Source organism: Scyliorhinus canicula, chromosome 1 (genome assembly GCF_902713615.1).
Source record: "Scyliorhinus canicula chromosome 1, sScyCan1.1, whole genome shotgun sequence".
NCBI classification, from domain to species: domain Eukaryota; kingdom Metazoa; phylum Chordata; class Chondrichthyes; order Carcharhiniformes; family Scyliorhinidae; genus Scyliorhinus; species Scyliorhinus canicula.
Genome location: NC_052146.1, coordinates 168980164 through 168997858, shown reverse-complemented (window position 1 = coordinate 168997858; position 17695 = coordinate 168980164). Strand labels below are relative to the sequence as shown.

The window sequence follows — 17695 nt, the reverse complement described above, 5'->3', positions numbered from 1 at the left end:
ACATGGATAGAACAGGGGCAGGAATAGTTGTTGGAGGTTCCGGGGTTTCGATGTTTCAGTAAGATTAGGGAAGATGGTAAAAGAGGTGGAGGAGTAGCAGGTGAAGGATAGGCAGAAAGGTAGTTTGAGGAGGATCTGTCTACTGAGGTAGTGTGGGCTGAAGTTAGAAATAGGAAAGGAGCAGTCACTTTGTTAGGAGTTTTCTATAGACCCCGAAACAGTAACATAGAAAAGATTGCCATGCAGATTTTGGATAGGTGCGGTAGTCACAGGGCAGTTGCCATGGGTGACGTTAACTTTCCAAATATTGATTGGAACCACTATCATTCAAATAGTTTGGATGGAGCTGTTTTTATCCAGTGTGTGCAGGAGGGTTTCCTCACACAATATGTGGATCGACCGACAAGAGGCGGGGCCACATTGGATTTGGTACTGGATAATCATAGAATTTACAGGCAGAAGGAGGCCATTCAGCCCATCGAGTCTGCACCGGCTCTTGGAAAGAGCACCCTGTTCGGAAGTAAGATGTGTTAGAAATTTTGAGAAGCCTGAGGATAGATAAGTCCCCTGGGCCTGATGGGTGGGATATATCCGAGGATTCTTTGGGAGGCGAGGGTTGAGATTGCAGAGCCTTTGGCTTTGATTTTTATGTCCTCACTACCTACAGGGATAGTGCCATAAGACTGGAGGGAGGCGAATGTTGTCCCCTTGTTCAAGAAAGGGAATAGGTATAACCCTGGGAATTATAGGCCAGTTAGTCTCACTTCGGTCATGGGTAACTTATTGGAAAGGGTCCTGAGGAATAGGATTTATGATCAATTGGAAAGATACAGCTTAATCCAGGATGGTCAGCACGGATTTGTGAGGGGTAAGTCTTGTCTCAGAAGTTTGATTGTATTCTTTGAGGAGGTAACTAAGTACATAGATGAAGGTAGAGCAGTTGATGTTGTATACATGGATTTTAGTAAGGCGTTTGATAAGGTGCCCCATGATCGGCTCAAAGTAAGGAGGCATGGCATAGAGGGAAATTTGGCTGATTGGATCAGTAACTGGCTGTCACATAGAAGACAGAGGGTGGTGGTAGATGGTAAATTTTCATCCTGGAAACCAGTCACCAGCGGTGTACCACAGGGATCAGTGCTGGATCCTCTGCTATTTGTGATTTTTATCAATGACTTAGATGATGGAGTTGAAGGTTGGGTTAGTAAATCTGCTGATGACACCAAGATTGGTGGAGTAGTGGATAATGTGGAGGGCTGTTGTAGGCTGCCAAGAGACATTGTTAGGATGCAGAGTTGGGCTGAAAAGTGGCGGATGGAGTTTAACCCTGATAAGTGTGAGGTGATTCATTTTGGTAGGACAAATTTGAATGTGGATTACAGGGTTAATGGCAGGGTTCTGAAGAATGTGGAGGAACAGAGAGATCTCTGAGTTCATATCCATAGATCTCTGAAAGTTGCCACCCAAGTGGATAGAGCCGTGAAGAAAGTCTGTTAGCATTTATTAACAGGGGAATTGAGTTTAAGAGCCGTGAGGTTATGCTGCACCTGTACAAGATCTTGGTTAGACCACATTTGGAGTATTGCGTGCAGTTCTGGTCACCTCATTATAGGAAGGATGTGGAAGCTTTGGAAAGGATGCAAAGGAGATTTCCAGGATGCTGTCTAGATTGGAGGGTAGGTCTTATGAGGAAAGGTTGAGGGAGCTAGGGCTTTTCTCATTGGAGCGAAGGAGGATGTGAGGTGACTTAATTGAGGTGTACAAAATGATGAGAGGGATAGATAGAGTAGACGTTCAGCAACTTTTTCCTTGGGTGGATGTAGCTGTTACAAGGGGGCATAACTATAAGGTTCATGGTGGAAGATTTCGGAGGGATGTCACAGGTAGGGTCTTTACTCAGAGAGTGGTTGGAACGCACTCCCAGCTATGGTAGTGGAGTCGGACACTTTAGGAACTTTCAAGCGGCTACTGGATAGGCATATGGAGTGAACTAGAATGAGTGGGAATAGGTTGATTTGATCTTAGTTTCAGACTAGTTCGGCACAACATCGTGGGCCGAAGGGCCTGTACTGGAACGGAGAATCCAGCCCATGGTCCCTAGGCGTCTGCGTGCCCCCCCCGGCCTTGCTGGGTAGGCCATCCTGAAATGCACTCTGTTCTTAAAAAGCTCTGACTTTGCTCTGTTAAAGGCCTTTGGCAAAAGTGGATGCATTGGTGATCATCTTCCAGGATTTTATAGATTCTGGAACAGTCCCTGCTGATTGGAGGGTAGCTCGCGTCACTCCAATATTCAAAAAGGGAAGTAGAGAGAAATTACAGACCAGTAAGTCTCATGTCAGTAGTGGGGAAAATTCTTGAATCCATTATCAAGGACTTTCTGGCGGAACATTTGGAAAGCAGTGGCATGATTAGTCAGAGTCAGCAAGGATTTATGAAAGGAAAATTATGCTTGACAAATCTGTTGGAATTCTTTGAAGATGTAACCAGTACAGTTGACAAGGGGGAGCCAGTCGATGTGGTATTTTTGGACTTTCAAAAGGCTTTTGACAAAGTCTTGCATCAGAACTTATTGTGCAACATTATTGTGCAAAAGCGCATGAGATTGGGGGAAATGTATTGAGGTGGATAGAAAACTGGTTGGCAGAGAGGAAACAAAGAGTAGGAATTAATGTGTCCTTTTCAAATTGGCAGGCAGTAACTAGCTGGGTGCCACAGGGGTCGGTGCTGGGACCCCAGCTATTCACAATATAGATTAATAATTTGGATGATGGAAGAAATATAACATCTCAAAGTTTGCAGATGATACCAAGTTGTGTGGGAGGGTGAACTGTGATGAGGATGCAGGGATCCCACAGCATGATCTGGACAGGTTGGGCGAGTGGGCAAATGGTAGCATAGTGGTTAGCATCAATGCTTCACAGCTCCAGGGTCCCAGGTTCGATTCCCGGCTGGGTCACTGTCTGTGTGGAGTCTGCACGTCCTCCCCGTGTGTGCGTGGGTTTCCTCCGGGTGCTCCGGTTTCCTCCCACAGTCCAAAGATGTGCGGGGTTAGGTGGATTGGCCATGCTAAATTGCCCGTAGTGTCCTAAAAAGTAAGGTTAAGGGGGAGTTGTTGGGTTACGGGTATAGGGTAGATACGTGAGTTTGAGTAGGGTGATCATTGCTCGGCACAACATCGAGGGCTGAAGGGCCTGTTCTGTGCTGTACTGTTCTAAAATTCTAAAATTCTAAAAAATGGCAGAGGCAGTATAGTTTGGATAAGTGTGAGGTTATTCACTTTGGAAGCAAAAACAGGAAGGCAGATTACTACCTGAATGGTTGTAAATTGGGAGAGGGGAGTGTGCAGTGGGACCTGGGTGTCCTTGTGCACCAGTTGCAGGTGCAGCAGGCGGTAAAGAAGGCTGGCCTTCATTGTGAGAGGTTTTGAGTATAGAGCTATAGAGTATAGAGTTTGGTAGGGATAGCTAGCTAGGTAGGGCTGGCTAGCTAGGTAGGGCTGGCTAGCTTGGTAGGGATAGCTAGTTTGGTAGGAATAGCTAGCTTGGTAGGGCTGGCTAGTTTTGTAGGGACAGCTAGCTAGGTAGGGCTGGCTAGCTAGGTAGAGTATAGAGTATAGAGCAGGGATGTGTTGCAGCAATTATAGAGGGCCTTGGTGAGGCCACACCTGGAGTATTGTGTGCAGTTTTGGTCTCCTTCTCTGAGGAAGGATGTTCTTGCTCCCGAGGGAGTGCAGCGAAGGTTTACCAGACTGATTCCAGGGATGGCGGGACTGTCATATGAGGAGAGATTGACTAGGTTGGGATTGATCTCACTGGAGTTCAGAAGAATGAGGGGGGATCTCACAGAGACTTATAAAATTCTAACAGGATTAGACAGGGTAGATGCAGGGAAGATGTTACCAGAACCAGGGGTCACAGTCTGAGGATTCAGGGTAAACCATTTCGGACAGCGATGAGGAAACATTTCTTCACACAGAGTGGTGAGCCTGTGGATTCATTACCACAGGAAATAGTTGATGCTAAGACATTGAATATATTCAAGAGGCGGCTGGATATAACACTTGGGGAGAATGGGATCAAAGGCTATGGGGAGAAAGCAGGATTAGGCTGTTGAGTTGGATGATCGGCCATGATCGTGGTGAATGGTGGAACAGGCTCGAAGGACCAAAAGGCCTCTTCCTGCTCCTAACTTCTGTGTATCTATGTAAGTATCACACCTTCTCGTCGGCTCCACTGTGACACCCTGCAATGTACAAATACCACTGCCTTCCAACCTTGCCTCCCGATTCTGCTTGGCCCATCTCGAGACCTTCTTCTTCATCTGATAACTGTGAAACTGTGTTCCCCTCTAAGTCACTCACTTCACTGACTTGGAAATATATCGCCACTCCTTCATTGTCGCTGGGGCAACATCCTGGAATATCTTCCCTAACAGCACAGTAAGTGTACCCACACCTCCAGGACTGCAGCAGTTCAAGAAGGCAACTCACAGGGCAGCACGGTGGCGCAGTGAGTAACACTGCTGCCTCACGGCGCCGAGGTCCCAGCTTCGATCCCTGCTTCAAACCTTCAGTGCTGCAGCTGAAATGTTGTCAGGCCCATTGCTTTTGTTGCTGTACAGTGCCCGGCCTTTTCTGGGTATCACGTGGAATTCATTGAATTGTCTGAAGACTGGTATCTGTGATGGTGGGACCTCAGGAAGAGGCCAAGATGGACTGTCTATTCAGCGTTGGTTAAAATCGGTGCAAATGTCTTTGCCTTGTCTTTTGCATTAGCTTTCTGGCTACACCATCATTGAGAAAGGGGTATTTTTGGAGACTCCTCCTCTAGTTTTTTTTTTCCAATTAAGGGGCAATTTAGTGTGTTCGATTTACCTACCCTGCACATCTTTGGGTTGTGGGGGTGAAACCCACGCAAACACGGGGAGAATGTGCAAACTCCACATGGGACTCCTCTCGTTAGCTGTTTAATTATCCACCACCATCATGACTCGATGCGGCTGAACTTTGATCTAATGCATTTTGTTCTATATATAGCATACTGCTTCTGTAGTTTAACATGCGTATCACCCTGTGTTGTAGCGTAGTCAGGTTGGCACCTCACCATTACCCTTGGCTGGTAATGGTCTTGACATGCCTTCCTAGACTTATCATGGGACAAATGTGGTTGACCTTGGCTTGATGGTAATGGTAGAATGAGGGATATGCCAGACCATGAGGTTACAGATTGTGTTTGGTTGTCCTCATTGCCTCATGGATGCCTTATTTTGATCTGCTAGGTCTGTTCTGAAAAGTTGTATCTACGACCGATAGATTGATGAAGTTTTTAAAATACATTTAGAGTCCCCAATTATTTTTGTTCCAATTAAGGGGCAATTTAGCATGGCCAATCCAGCTACCCTGCACATCTCTGGGTTGTGGGGATGAAGCCCACGCAGACACCGGGAGAATGTGCAAACACTACACAGACATTGACCCAGGGCCGGGATCGAACCCGGGTTCTCAGCGCCGAGGCAGCAGTGCTGACCACTGCGCCACCTGCCGTCCTAGATTGGTGAAGTCCAGAGGGTTTGCTTTGAACAATATTTTTCTTGATATTTAACATTTTATATCAAAAAGTTTGTAAAACATAACAGTACCAACACATAAGGTTAAGAGGGTTTAATACTTGTTTGTTCTTTCACCACTTCATGTCAGCCCAGTCTGGAAGATATGCCCTTCAGGACTGGGCCAGTTCGCCACCAGCAATGCTACAGAGTCACTCATGTTGATGGAAATTGAAGCCCTCCCCCCATATTCTATGGCTTGGCTACCTTTAAAGTTTTGAAGTGACTTTTCTATGTATTGGGATCATATTGAAGTGTATAAAACTCCAGTTGGCAATGATTTACTTGGGCCTTAGTTTCAAGCACTGAAGGACCATTTTAATTTGTTGCATTTTCAAGAATGTAAATGAGCTCACAGAAAGCTAACGTGTAGTTATAGAAAACTATTACAAATTGATTGGATGATTAAAGTAAGCATTGAAAAGAGTGTGTTGAAATTAATTAATCTGTCTTTTCTTGCTTACAAATAGCAGCTGCATCTTTATTACCTACGAAATCCTGGCACTGGGAGAAAGCGTGACTCTTGACACACAGGCTGTGGAACAAGAGAAATTGAAATCGTATATTTATGTGTACACCATTCCACTAGAACAGCAAGGATTGGAGGGTGAGTCCTACTGTTTACATTAAGTTCACTCTTTTTATTTTTAAAAATAAATTTAGAATCTCTTCCCCCCCCCCCCCCCCCCCAAAAAAAAGCATATGCTCCACGAACCCCCAGAGCTCCTTCGCCATAGCTGATATCTTCCCAGACCTAGAATTCAACAGGTCCAGCCTTGGATCAAGAACCGTGTTGAAATCTCCTCCCATAATCAGTTAATGCGAATCTCGGGCCCGAATCTTCCCCAGTACCCGTCTCATAAATTCCACGTCATCCAAGTTCGGGACAATTCACCAACACCACAGCCATTCACTCCAGTTTCCCACTAACCATGACACATCTACCCCCTGGGTCTGCCTCTATGCTCCCTACATCGAATGCCCTCGTTCTGAAGTCTAACCCCAAATTAAACACTTGCCCAACCCATCCATTCCTTAACCTAATCTGATCCCCCACCTTCAAAAGTGTCTCCTGCAGTATGGCCACATCCGCCTTCAGTTGCCTCAAGTGCGTGAACACACGGGCCCTTTTGACTGGCTCATTCAGTCCCCGAGCACTCCGCATGACCAGTCCGGTCGGGGGGCACCTCGCCCCCCCCTCCCCTGCCAATCAGCCAGAACCTCTCCTAGGCCAGTATTCGGCCTGCCCTTGGGCAACTACCGTCATCAACCCTCCTCCTCCTCCACTTTGAAAGTCCTCTCTCCGTTTGCAGTGTTGTTTCCCCCACCCGCCCCGTCCCACAGATCTTAACATTAGTGCAAACAATCAAGACAAAGGCAAGAGGTAAAAACAAACAATCCCTCCCAAGGCCCAAACACAGAGACACACCCCTCGTCCCTTAACAAAGAACTGTAAACCAGCCTAAAGCCACAAAACAGACAAAATAAAAACAACATCAAAATCGAAGTTTTTCGCAATACAGTACATTCACTCCACTTCTCCTCCATCAAAGTTCAAAGTCCGCCTTCTCCTGCCAGTCCATTCTCTTTCATGAAGCCAACTGCCTCCTCCGCCGAGCCAGAGTATAACTCCCTGCTCCCATAGGTTAGCCGGGTACAGTAGTCCGAACTTTACTCTCTTCTTGTACAGGGCCGACTTGACCTTATTACAGCTCGCCCTCTTTGCCAGCTCTGCCCCCAGGTTCTGGTACGCAGGGATCTCAACACCTTCCCAGGTGCAACGCCTCATCTGCCTGGCCCACCTCATGATTCGTTCCTTATCAAGGAACTGATGCATTCGTACCACCATCGCCCTCAGCGGCTCGCACCTCCCCTGGGGCTTGCGCATCAGCGTCCTGTGGGATCGATCCACCTCTAACGACAGGTCAAACGCACTTCCCCAAGCAGCTTCTCCAGCATCTTCCTGACTTACGCACCAGCACCTGTTCCTTCGTTCCCCTCCGTCAGACCCACAATCCGGATGTTCTGCCTACGAGATCGGATCTCCACTTTCTCCAACAGTCACTTCTGCTGGTCTCGCATCAGTCCCTTCTCCGCTGCCATCGAGGTGCAGTGTTCCTCATGCTCCCCCACCAGCTCATACAACCTCTAGATCACCTGTCCCTGGGTTGCCAGTCTCGTCTCAACGTTGTTCTCTTACTTTTGTTCTCTATTTCGCCTTCAGTTATTACACCTTTTGAGCTAGCACTCTGGTTCCCACCCCCCTGCCATATTAGTTTAAATCCTCCCGAATGACTCAAACAAACCTCCCAGCCTGGATATTGCTGCCCCTCCAGTTTAGATGCAACCTGTCCTTCTTATACAGGTCCCACCTGGCCCGGAGGAGATCCCAATGGTTCAGAAATCTGAAACCCTCCCTCCTACATCACCAGCTGAGCCACGTATTTAGCTGCACCATCCTCCTATTTCTAGCCTCACTGGTACCTGGAACAGGGAGTACTCCTGAGACTACAACTCTAGAGGTCCTGCTTTTTACCTTACTGCCTAACTCCCTGAACTCCTTCTGCAGGACCACATCACTCTTCCTGCCTATGTCGTTCGTACCTACGACCTGTGGTTGTTCACCCTCCCCCTTGGATGTCCTGTGTTCGTTCAGAGACATCCTTGACCCTGGGAGTCTCATTCACGTCCACAGAAGCGCATGTCTGTGCCTCTTAATCTAGAGACCTGTATAACTATTTCTCTCCTGCAGAACCAGAGCATGTGAGCTTGGTTGGCTGGGCCTCCTTGGCACCGTTCACATTTATCCTCTACCTCCGGAAAGAATCCACTCGTGCATGTTCTTGTCAAGTGTACCCGGTGCACTACTGTCAGCAGCATTAGGTTCAGCCCTGCGCATGAGGGGGTGGCATTCACCCTGTGCAGTGCTTCACTCCAGAGTCCTTCCACTATCTCTATGCCTAACTCTTCCACCCATTTCTCCCATGTCTCATCCAGTCATGACCGTACTACTTCCAGTAATTGTCCGTACATGTTAGCGCAGTTTCCACCCCCATTTTGGAGCCAGTCCTGGTAGTCAAGGCAACATTGTTGTCTCCTTACAGAAGAAGTTCCTCGGCCACATGTATCGCAACCTGTTCCCTTTCGAGAGCTAAAGTTTGTCCGTCAGTTCCCCCAGGGTCGCTAGCCTGCCGTCTATAGGTCCCCTACCATTCCATTAATGTCAGCTCGTCCTATCTCCACTATTTAAAGGTCGCGTCTAGTGTCGCCAGGGGGAAGTTATGGTTCTTGCAGATGGGGGCCATGGTGGACATTTCTCTCAGTCCGAAGTGGTGCCTGAACTGGTTCCACATTCTCAGCGTGACTTCACTGGGCTCGCTCCTTGAATATTTGGCTGGGGGAATGGGCATGGGAGTGGGGCCTTGGCCAGCGTCCGGAACATTCCATTCTGCTCCCGGCTCTTTGACCCAGCACCGTACTCTGTCTACGGTGGCTGCCCAGTTCTGGAATTGAAGGTTTGGAAGGACAAGGCCTCCCACATTTCTCCAACACACACACAGCCACACACAGATAAACACAGATAGACATAAACAACATAATCCTCCCCTGCGGGATCAAGGGGAACATCCTGCTCTCAGGTTACGTGTGTAACCCGAAAAGACTCCAAACACCCCTAGACGTCTCGTTATTCCACCCATGCTGACTAGGGGGTTGAACACCTAAAGGAGCAGGTCATCTATGTATCATGAGAATCTATGCTCCCTGTCTCCTTTCCAAATCCCTCCCCACCCTTTTGCTGATTATCATAGATTATCATAGAATTTACAGTGCAGAAGGAGGCCATTCGGTCCATCGAGTCTGCACCGGCTCTTGGAAAGAGCACCCTACCCAAGGTCAACACCTCCCCCTATCCCAATAACCCAGTAACCCCACCCAACACTATGGGCAATTTATCATGGCCAATCCACCTAACCTGCACATCTTTGGACTGTGGGAGGAAACCGGAGCACCCGGGGGAACCCACGCACACACGGGGAGGATGTGCAGACTCTGCACAGACAGTGACCCAAGCCGGAATCGAACCTGGGACCCTGGAGCTGTGAAGCCATTGTGCTATCCACAATGCTACCGTGCTGCCCCGATCTGAGGGCGATGGCCAGTGCTCAATTGCCAGAGCTGATGTAGCGGGGACAAAGAAACCTCATGCCTCAGTGCAGCCGGAGGTAAAGAGAGCTGGTGGTGTTCGTCCATATGCCCGCCATCGGAGCGCTGTAATGTAGCTTCACGCATGAGAGGTGAATCCTGTCCGAAACCGTTACAGCACCTCTTCTCCATTCGACTGTGTCGAAGGCCTTCTCTGCATCCAGGGAGATGATCACTTCTGGTGTCTCCTCCCTGGGTGGGGTCATGATCACTTCAGCAGGCTTCTAATGTTCGCTGTTAGTTGTCTGCCCTTTACAAAGCCCGTCTGACCTTCCGTGACTACCTCCGGCACGCAACTCTCCAGTCTCCTCACCAGGATTTTAGTGTCAGTGTTCAGGAGTGAGATGGGTCTCTATGACCCACACTTCGCTGAGTCTTTGTCGTTCTTCGGGATCAGAGATATCAAGGCCTACACCAGGGTGAGCGGCAGGTCCCCTTAGATAGCGAGTTGTTGAAAGTTCCCCGCTGGTGCGGGGCCAGTGCTGCCACAAATGTTTTGTAGAAGTCCACTGGGAATCTGGCTGGACCCAGTGCCTTCCCCGCCTGCATGGAGTTGATGCTCTCCACAATTTCCCCAATTCTAACGGTGCTTCCAGTCCCTGCTTCCGATCCGCCTCCAGAACTGGCATGTCCGGTCCATCGAGAAACTGGGCAATTTAGCGTGGCCAATCCACTTACCGTGCACATCTTTGTGCTGTGGGGGTGAGACCCACGCAGACACAGGGAGTATGTGCAAGCCCCACATGGACAGTGACCCGGGGCCGGGATTGAACCCCAGTCGTCAGCGCCATGAGTGCTGTCTTCATCTTTGTAAGAACATAAAATCCAGCCTCACACATGTAGGTCGTTGTGAAAGACGATAGCAACAAAATGCTTGTTTTACTCAGCACTGGAGACTTTGGAGATGCTTCTCCAAACTGCTGACAGCCTCATGGGCGTTTGGCATGTTTTTAATGTGCTGTCACAGGTCAGGTACAGCAGCTTGGTCTTTTCCTTTGGAGTCAGCTGTAAGTTAGTAACTGACTCTGGGGTCTCAGACGCAAAAGGAATTTTTCACCTGCTACTTCTCTTTCTAATCCTGAAACTTGTCTCATTTGCCAGTACTTCCCTGCATATAGCACACATGGGCTTTGCATACTTATTTGCATTGACACCATTGACAAAGCTATAACTAGAGAAATAATCTGTATACTACTTGGTTCCCGAGCTAAGTTTCTTCTTTGTAGGCTGTTAACAAGAGGCTCCGGAGCTCTGTACAGAGCTAACACTAGCACTGCTCTGACCGGCCCTGGACTCTCCTGCACAGCTCCCTTCAGCAGATTCAAATGTGAGTTCCTGGTCAGTAGGTACACTGCTTAATTGTGTCTCTGGCTGCCTTCTACCTGTAACAAAGCGATTCAACTGCACGGTCTTCTTGCCTTGTTTGTTAGCAGCTAGAGAATGGAAGAAGGTCTCCTCTGTGACTTGGCGGCAAAAGCGAGTACATACAGGGCACCTGATGTCAAGTGTAAATGCAAGGCCCGTGACCTGCTCATTGCTGCCACCTGTGGCTGAAAGACTGCACACAGCCTCATTTTGTTCTCCTTTAAAAGGTGGCAGTGGCTGCCATTCTCAAGAAAATGCCATTAGGGCAGCGTGGTGGCACAGTGTTTAGCACTGCTGCCTCGGACTCAAGTTCGATCCTGGCCCCGGGTCACTGTCTGTGTGGAGCTTGCTCATTCTCCCAGTGCCTGCGTGGGTCTCACACCCACAACCCATGTGCAGGGTAAGTGGATTAGCTACACTAAATCGCCCATTAATTGGAAATTTAAAAAAAAAGTATTAACATGTTTCGTATTAAATCTCAATAACAATATTTTATTAATGCTTATTTATTTTACTTTTTTTTAACTTTTATGCTGTTTTTATATTTGTCCAGTTCTTCAAGCTCATGTGCTGTTTGTACTTTGATTTTTGATTTTGTTGTATTGCAGGAATCACAAATAAGGCCAGAAAAGAGCTGCACAGAGCAGTTAAAAGACTGGTGCAAATCACAGCCGAGATGTTCTCATGGCCACTGGATGGTCAGTAAGTCTTAATAATTCCATTGTTAAGTTAAAATATAGTGAAAGTATTTAACCTATTAAAATATGAAGCAATGATGTCGCACATTGGAGTAATCTTACCTGATGCAGCACATTGAACTCAGCAATAGTCGGTGCAGATTATAGGGATAATGATATGTATTGATGCACGGTGGACGAGTGATAATGTTGGTGCAGTACCTTGGAGTCGCCAGATGTTGATGAGCCACATTGATGAATCAATCTGTAAAAACAATGTGAAGCATAAGCAGGTGATTTGGTTCTTTATTTTCGCCAAACGTGCAAATATTCTGATGCTGATTCTATGGCCGCGTTTTAACACCTTCAAAATGGATGACAATGGAATTGTGCGGGCTGTAAAATTGGGTGGGATGCTTTTGGATTGACCCCTTAACGTCATGCTGGACCCAAATTCTGAGAGGTGGATGGGAAGCTGTGTGGGTGTGCCACTTGCTTTCTCAAAATCAACAATTGATGGACATTTCAGCTGACCATGAAAGTAGGAAACGACAATTTTACAGGCCACCTTGGATTTAACGGTAAGCATGCAGGAAACATGGGATGTTGGAGCCTGGGCAGATTTTAAACTGTGGCAATGGGTGGCAGCTGCTGTGATTGCTGCAATTGACAGCTGTAGAATGAGGTGTTTTTCCTTTGTGGAATGTAAGGAGTTGGGCAGCCATTGTTTTGGGGCTGAGTCTCCTTTGTGAGATTGTGCTATTTCAGCAACTATTGGCAGGATGTCAGAGTCAGGCTACCAGCGTCCAAGTGTTATAGGCATTATTCATTCGGGAGGAGTGTCCACCTAGGAGGAGAGCCTGAGAGGGGAGAGCTGCTAACACTTGGATTGGGACAACCGCAATCTCCTGGTCACCTGTAGGGGGAAGCAACAGATGACCACGGGCATATGTTAGTTCAGAGAAGAAGGTACCCTGTGACTAGAAATCACATACAAACAATGAGTTACCTGCAGATGTCAGAGCAGCTGTGTGGCTGAAGACAGTGCCTCTCCCGAGATGCTTTGTCCCATTTTAATGGTGTGACGATGGAGGAGGTGAGCTCTGGTTGTATTGGTGGTCATCCTGTGTCTGTGGCTGTCACGGTCACCATGGTCCTGAATTTCTATGCCTCGGGTTCATTTCGTGGGCCCAGTGGAGATGTGTGACATCTGTCAGCTAACTGCATCAAGGTAGTGACGGAGGGTCAACCATTATCTACATTACTGAATGGATGTGGCGAAAAAAAAGCCATCGCTAGATTCCCCCATGTGCACGGCCTCATAGACTGCATGTGCATGATCATCAAGTGCCGACAAGCCAGCTTGCTACTTTATTAACCGGAAGGCAGTTCATTCCCTCAACGTGCAATTTGTCTGTTAAATCATCAAGGTTTTTGCAGGTGTGTATATAATACCTTTGGAGTAATCACAATGTTTATATTTACTGGCACTCCCAGGTGTCACATCGTTTCATCCCACCTCCTGCGTGGCCTAAGGGATGGATACTTTTTTTAAAAAATAATTTTTATTGAGAAATTTTGATTTTATACAACATTGACTCTCTGAGCCAGGAAGTCCAAAAAAGGCTACCATCGTTTATAGAACCCTTGTATTGATCCTCTCAGGGCAAATTTGACCTTTTCCAATTTTATAAATCCCGCCATGTCACTGATCCAGGTCTCCACACTTGGGGGCCTTGCATCCTTCTATTGTAACAGAATCCTTCGACGGGCTACTAGGGACGCAAAGGCCAGGACACCGGCCTCTTTCGCCTCCTGCACTCCCGGCTCTACCGCAACTCCAAAAATCGCGAGTCCCCACCCTGGTTTGACCTTGGATCCAACCACCCTCGACACCGTCCCCGCCACCCCCTTCCAGAATTCTTCCAGTGCTGGGCATGCCCAGAACATATGGGCCTGGTTCGCAGGACTCCCCGAACATCTGGTGCACCTGTCCTCACCCCCGAAGAACCTACTCATCCTAGTCCCGGACATGTGGGCCCGGTGCAGCACCTTAAATTGGATGAGACTAAGCCTCGCACATGAGGAGGAAGAGTTGACTCTCTCCAAGGCATCCGCCCAAGTCCCGTCCTCTATCTGCTCCCCGAGTTCCTCCTCCCATTTAGCCTTCAGCTCCTCCACTAACGACTCCTCCACCTCCTGCACACCTTCCCCTCTCCTACCCACACCCCCGAAAGCACTCTGTCCATCGCCCCCTGCGAGGGCAACAAAGGGAATCCCTCTACCTGTCGCCTAGCAAACGCCTTTACCTGCAGGTATCTGAACATGTTCCCCTGGGGAAGGCCAAATTTATCTTCCAGTTCCCCCAGGCCCGCAAACCTCCCGCCAATAAACAGGTCCCTCAATTTGCTGATGCCCGCCCTTTGCCACCCCCTGAATCCCCCATCCGTGTTCCCCGGGATGAACCGATTGTTGCCACCCAGTGGAGCCTCCATCGAGCCCCCTGTTTCCCCCCGATGCCGTCTCCAGTGTTCCCAGATTCTTAGGGTCGCCGCCACCACCGGGCTCGTGGTAAACCTCTTAGGGGAGAGCGGCAACGGTGCCGTTACCATGGCACCCAGGCTCGTACCTCTACATGACGCCATCTCCATTCTTTTCCACGCCGCCCCTCCCCCCTCCATCACCCATTTACGCACCATTGACACATTGGCTGCCCAATAGTACCCCAGAAGGTTGGGCAGTGCCAGCCCACCTCCATCCCTTCCTCGCTCCAGGAACACCCTCCTCACTCTCGGAGTCCCATGTGCCCACACAAAACTCAGAATACTGCTAGTCACTCTCCTAAAGAAGGCCCTGGGGATAAATATGGGCAGGCACTGAAAAAGGAACAAGAATCTCGGAAGCACTGTCATTTTGACGGACTGCACCCTCCCCGCCAACGACAATGGCAGCATGTCCCACCTCCTGAACTCCTCCTCCATCTGATCTACCAGCCTGGTAAAGTTATGCTTGTGGAGAGTCCCCCAGTCCCTGGCCACTTGCACCCCCAGGTACCTAAAGCTCTCCCCTGCCCGCCTAAGCGGGAGCCTACCAATTCCTTCCTCCTGGTCTCCAGGGTGCACCACAAACACCTCGCTCTTGCCTAAGTTTAATTTATAACCTGAGAAGGTCCCAAACTCGGCTAGTAACTCCATCACTCCCGGCATCCCTCCCACCGGGTCCGCCACATACAGTAACAGGTCGTCGGCATACAACGACACCCTATGTTCTTCTCCACCTCGCACCAAGCCTCTCCACCTCTCTGAATTTCTCAATTCCATCGCCAGCGGCTCGATTGCCAGTGCAAACAACAAGGGGGACAAGGGGCAACCCTGCCTGGTCCCTCGGTAAAGCCGGAAGTACTCCGACCTCCTCCTATTCGTGGCCACGCACGCCATCGGGGCCTCATATAGCAGCCTCACCCATCTAATAAACCCTTCACCAAATCCAAACCTCCCCAACACCTCCCATAGGTACCCCCACTCCACTCTATCGAAGGCCTTCTCCGCATCCAGTGCCACCACTATCTCTGCCTCCCCCTCAATCGCCGGCATCATAATGACATTCAGCAATCTCCGCACATTTGTGTTCAGCTGCCTTCCCTTCACAAAACCTGTCTGGTCCTCGTGCACAACCCCTGGCACACAGTCCTCTATCCTGGTGGCCAGGATTTTTGCCAGCACCTTAGCGTCCACGTTGAGGAGAGATATGGGCCTGTATGAACCACACTGCTGGGGGTCCTTGTCCTTCTTTAAAATTAACGAGATCAGCGCCCGTGACATCGTCGGGGGCAAAGTCCCCCCCCTCCCACGCTTCATTGAGTGTTCGCACCAGCAAGGAGCCCACTAGATCCACAAACTTTTTATAAAATTCCACCGGGAACCCATCCGGCCCCGGTGCCTTCCCTGACTGCATCTGCCCGATCCCCTTAACTAGCTCCTCCAGCTCAATCGGCGCACCCAACCCCTCCACCTCCTCCTGCACCTTCGGGAAAGAAAGCCCGTCAAGGAACCTCTCCATTCCCCTCCTCTCCCCGTTGGCTCCGACCGGTACAGTTCCCCGTAAAAATCCTTGAAGACCTCATTCACCTCTACCCCCTTCCGCACCACATTCCCACTCTTATCTCTCACTCCATCAATCTCCTTAGCCGCATCCCGCTTACGCAGCTGATGAGCCAGCATCCTACTCGCCTTTTCACCATGTTCGTACACTGCCCCTTGTGCCTTCCTCCACTGTGCCTCCGCCTTTCTAGTGGTCAGCAAATCAAATTTAGCCTGCAGGCTGCGCCTCTCCCCCAACAGTCCCTCCTCTGGTGCCTCTGCATACCTCCTGTCCACCTCCAGCATCTTTCCCACCAGTCTATCCCTCTCACTCCTTTCGCTCCTCTCCCTGTGTGCCCGGATGGATATCAGCTCCCCACGAATTACTGCCTTCAGGGCTTCCCAGACCATCCCCACCTGAACCTCCCCCGTATCATTCACCTCAAGGTACCCCTCAATACTTGCCCGGACCCTCCTACACACCTCCTCCTCCGCCAACAACCCCACATCCAACCGCCACAACGGACGTTGGTCTCGCACCTCTCCCATCTCCAACTCTATCCAATGCGGAGCGTGGTCGGAGATTGCAATGGCCGAATACTCGGCCTCCTCCACTCTCGGAATCAGTCCCCTACTCACCACGAAGAAATCTATCTGAGAGTAGACCCTATGTACGTGGGAGAAGAAAGAGTACTCGCGTGCCCTCGGCCGTACAAACCTCCATGGATCCACCCCACCCATCTGGTCCATAAACCCTCTCAGTACCTTGGCTGCCGCCGGCCTCCTACCCGTCCTAGAGCTGGACCGATCCAGTGAAGGATCCAACACCGTATTAAAGTCCCCCCCTATGATCAGACCTCCCGCCTCCAGATCCGGGATCCGTCCCAACATACGCCTCATAAAGCCCGCATCGTCCCAATTTGGGGCATACACACTAGCCAGTACCACCTTCTCTCCTTGTAGCCTGCTCCTAACCATCACATACCTACCCCCCTTATCCGCCACCACCTCCGATGCCTCAAACAACACATTTTTCCCCACCAGAATCGCCACTCCCCGGTTCCTCACATCCAACCCCGAGTGGAAAACCTGCCCCACCCATCCCTTCCTCAGGCGGACCTGGTCCGCCACCCTCAGGTGGGTCTCCTGAAGCATTGCCACATCCGCCTTTAGCCCCTTCAGGTGAGCCAGTACCCTCGACCGCTTCACCGGCCCATTCAACCCTCTCACATTCCAGGTGACCAACCGGATCAGAGGGCGTCCCGCCCCCCTCCCCCGTCGGCTAGCCATAGCCCATTGACTGCCCGCCCCAGGCCAGCACCCCCTGCTCGACCCCGTCCCCATAGCGACAACCCCTCACCTCTGTCCCCCCAGCCCCCACCAGCTCCTTCTTGACCCTACCAGCAGCAACCCGGTATTCCCCTTTCCCTCCCTCCCTTCCCCCCCAGGCTAGGAACCCTCCCAGCCGCGAACCGTCCTCCATTGTACTTCCGTGGGTCAGCTAACTTCTGCTGACCCCGGAAACTCCCGCCAATAGCCCGACCCCTCCCGAAGTGGGATCATCCCCCAATCTATCCCTCCTCCTGGCACCGCTCCAGCGCGGGGAAGAACCAGTTAAGGCCCCGCCTCCCCCGTCACCATCTCCACCCCCCCAGCCCCGCAGCACGGGAAACCAGAGGAAAGCCCGCGCTTTTGCACTGCCCCACCACACCCTTCTGACGCAGCTCCCAAATATCAACCCCACTCCATACCCCCACTCCGGCATAG

General features: G+C 50.1%; 1 protein-coding gene across 5 annotated transcripts in view; it reads left to right on the top strand.

Annotated features, from left to right (window-relative positions):
- The window catches only part of serac1 (serine active site containing 1), a 192665-nt gene that overhangs the window by 19896 nt on the left and 155074 nt on the right, over positions 1–17695 (top strand). For 4 of the 5 annotated variants that reach the window (XR_005461303.1, XR_005461304.1, XR_005461305.1 and 1 more), the window contains exons 3-4: positions 6075–6211; positions 11781–11870. Coding sequence is in view for 2 of the 5 variants with exons in the window: in XM_038802391.1 (XP_038658319.1) it covers positions 6075–6211; positions 11781–11870 (227 nt within the window). In the remaining 3 variants the exon portion in view is untranslated. The remainder of the gene's footprint in view (positions 1–6074; positions 6212–11780; positions 11871–17695) is intronic. The other variant, XM_038802404.1, reaches the window with a different exon arrangement.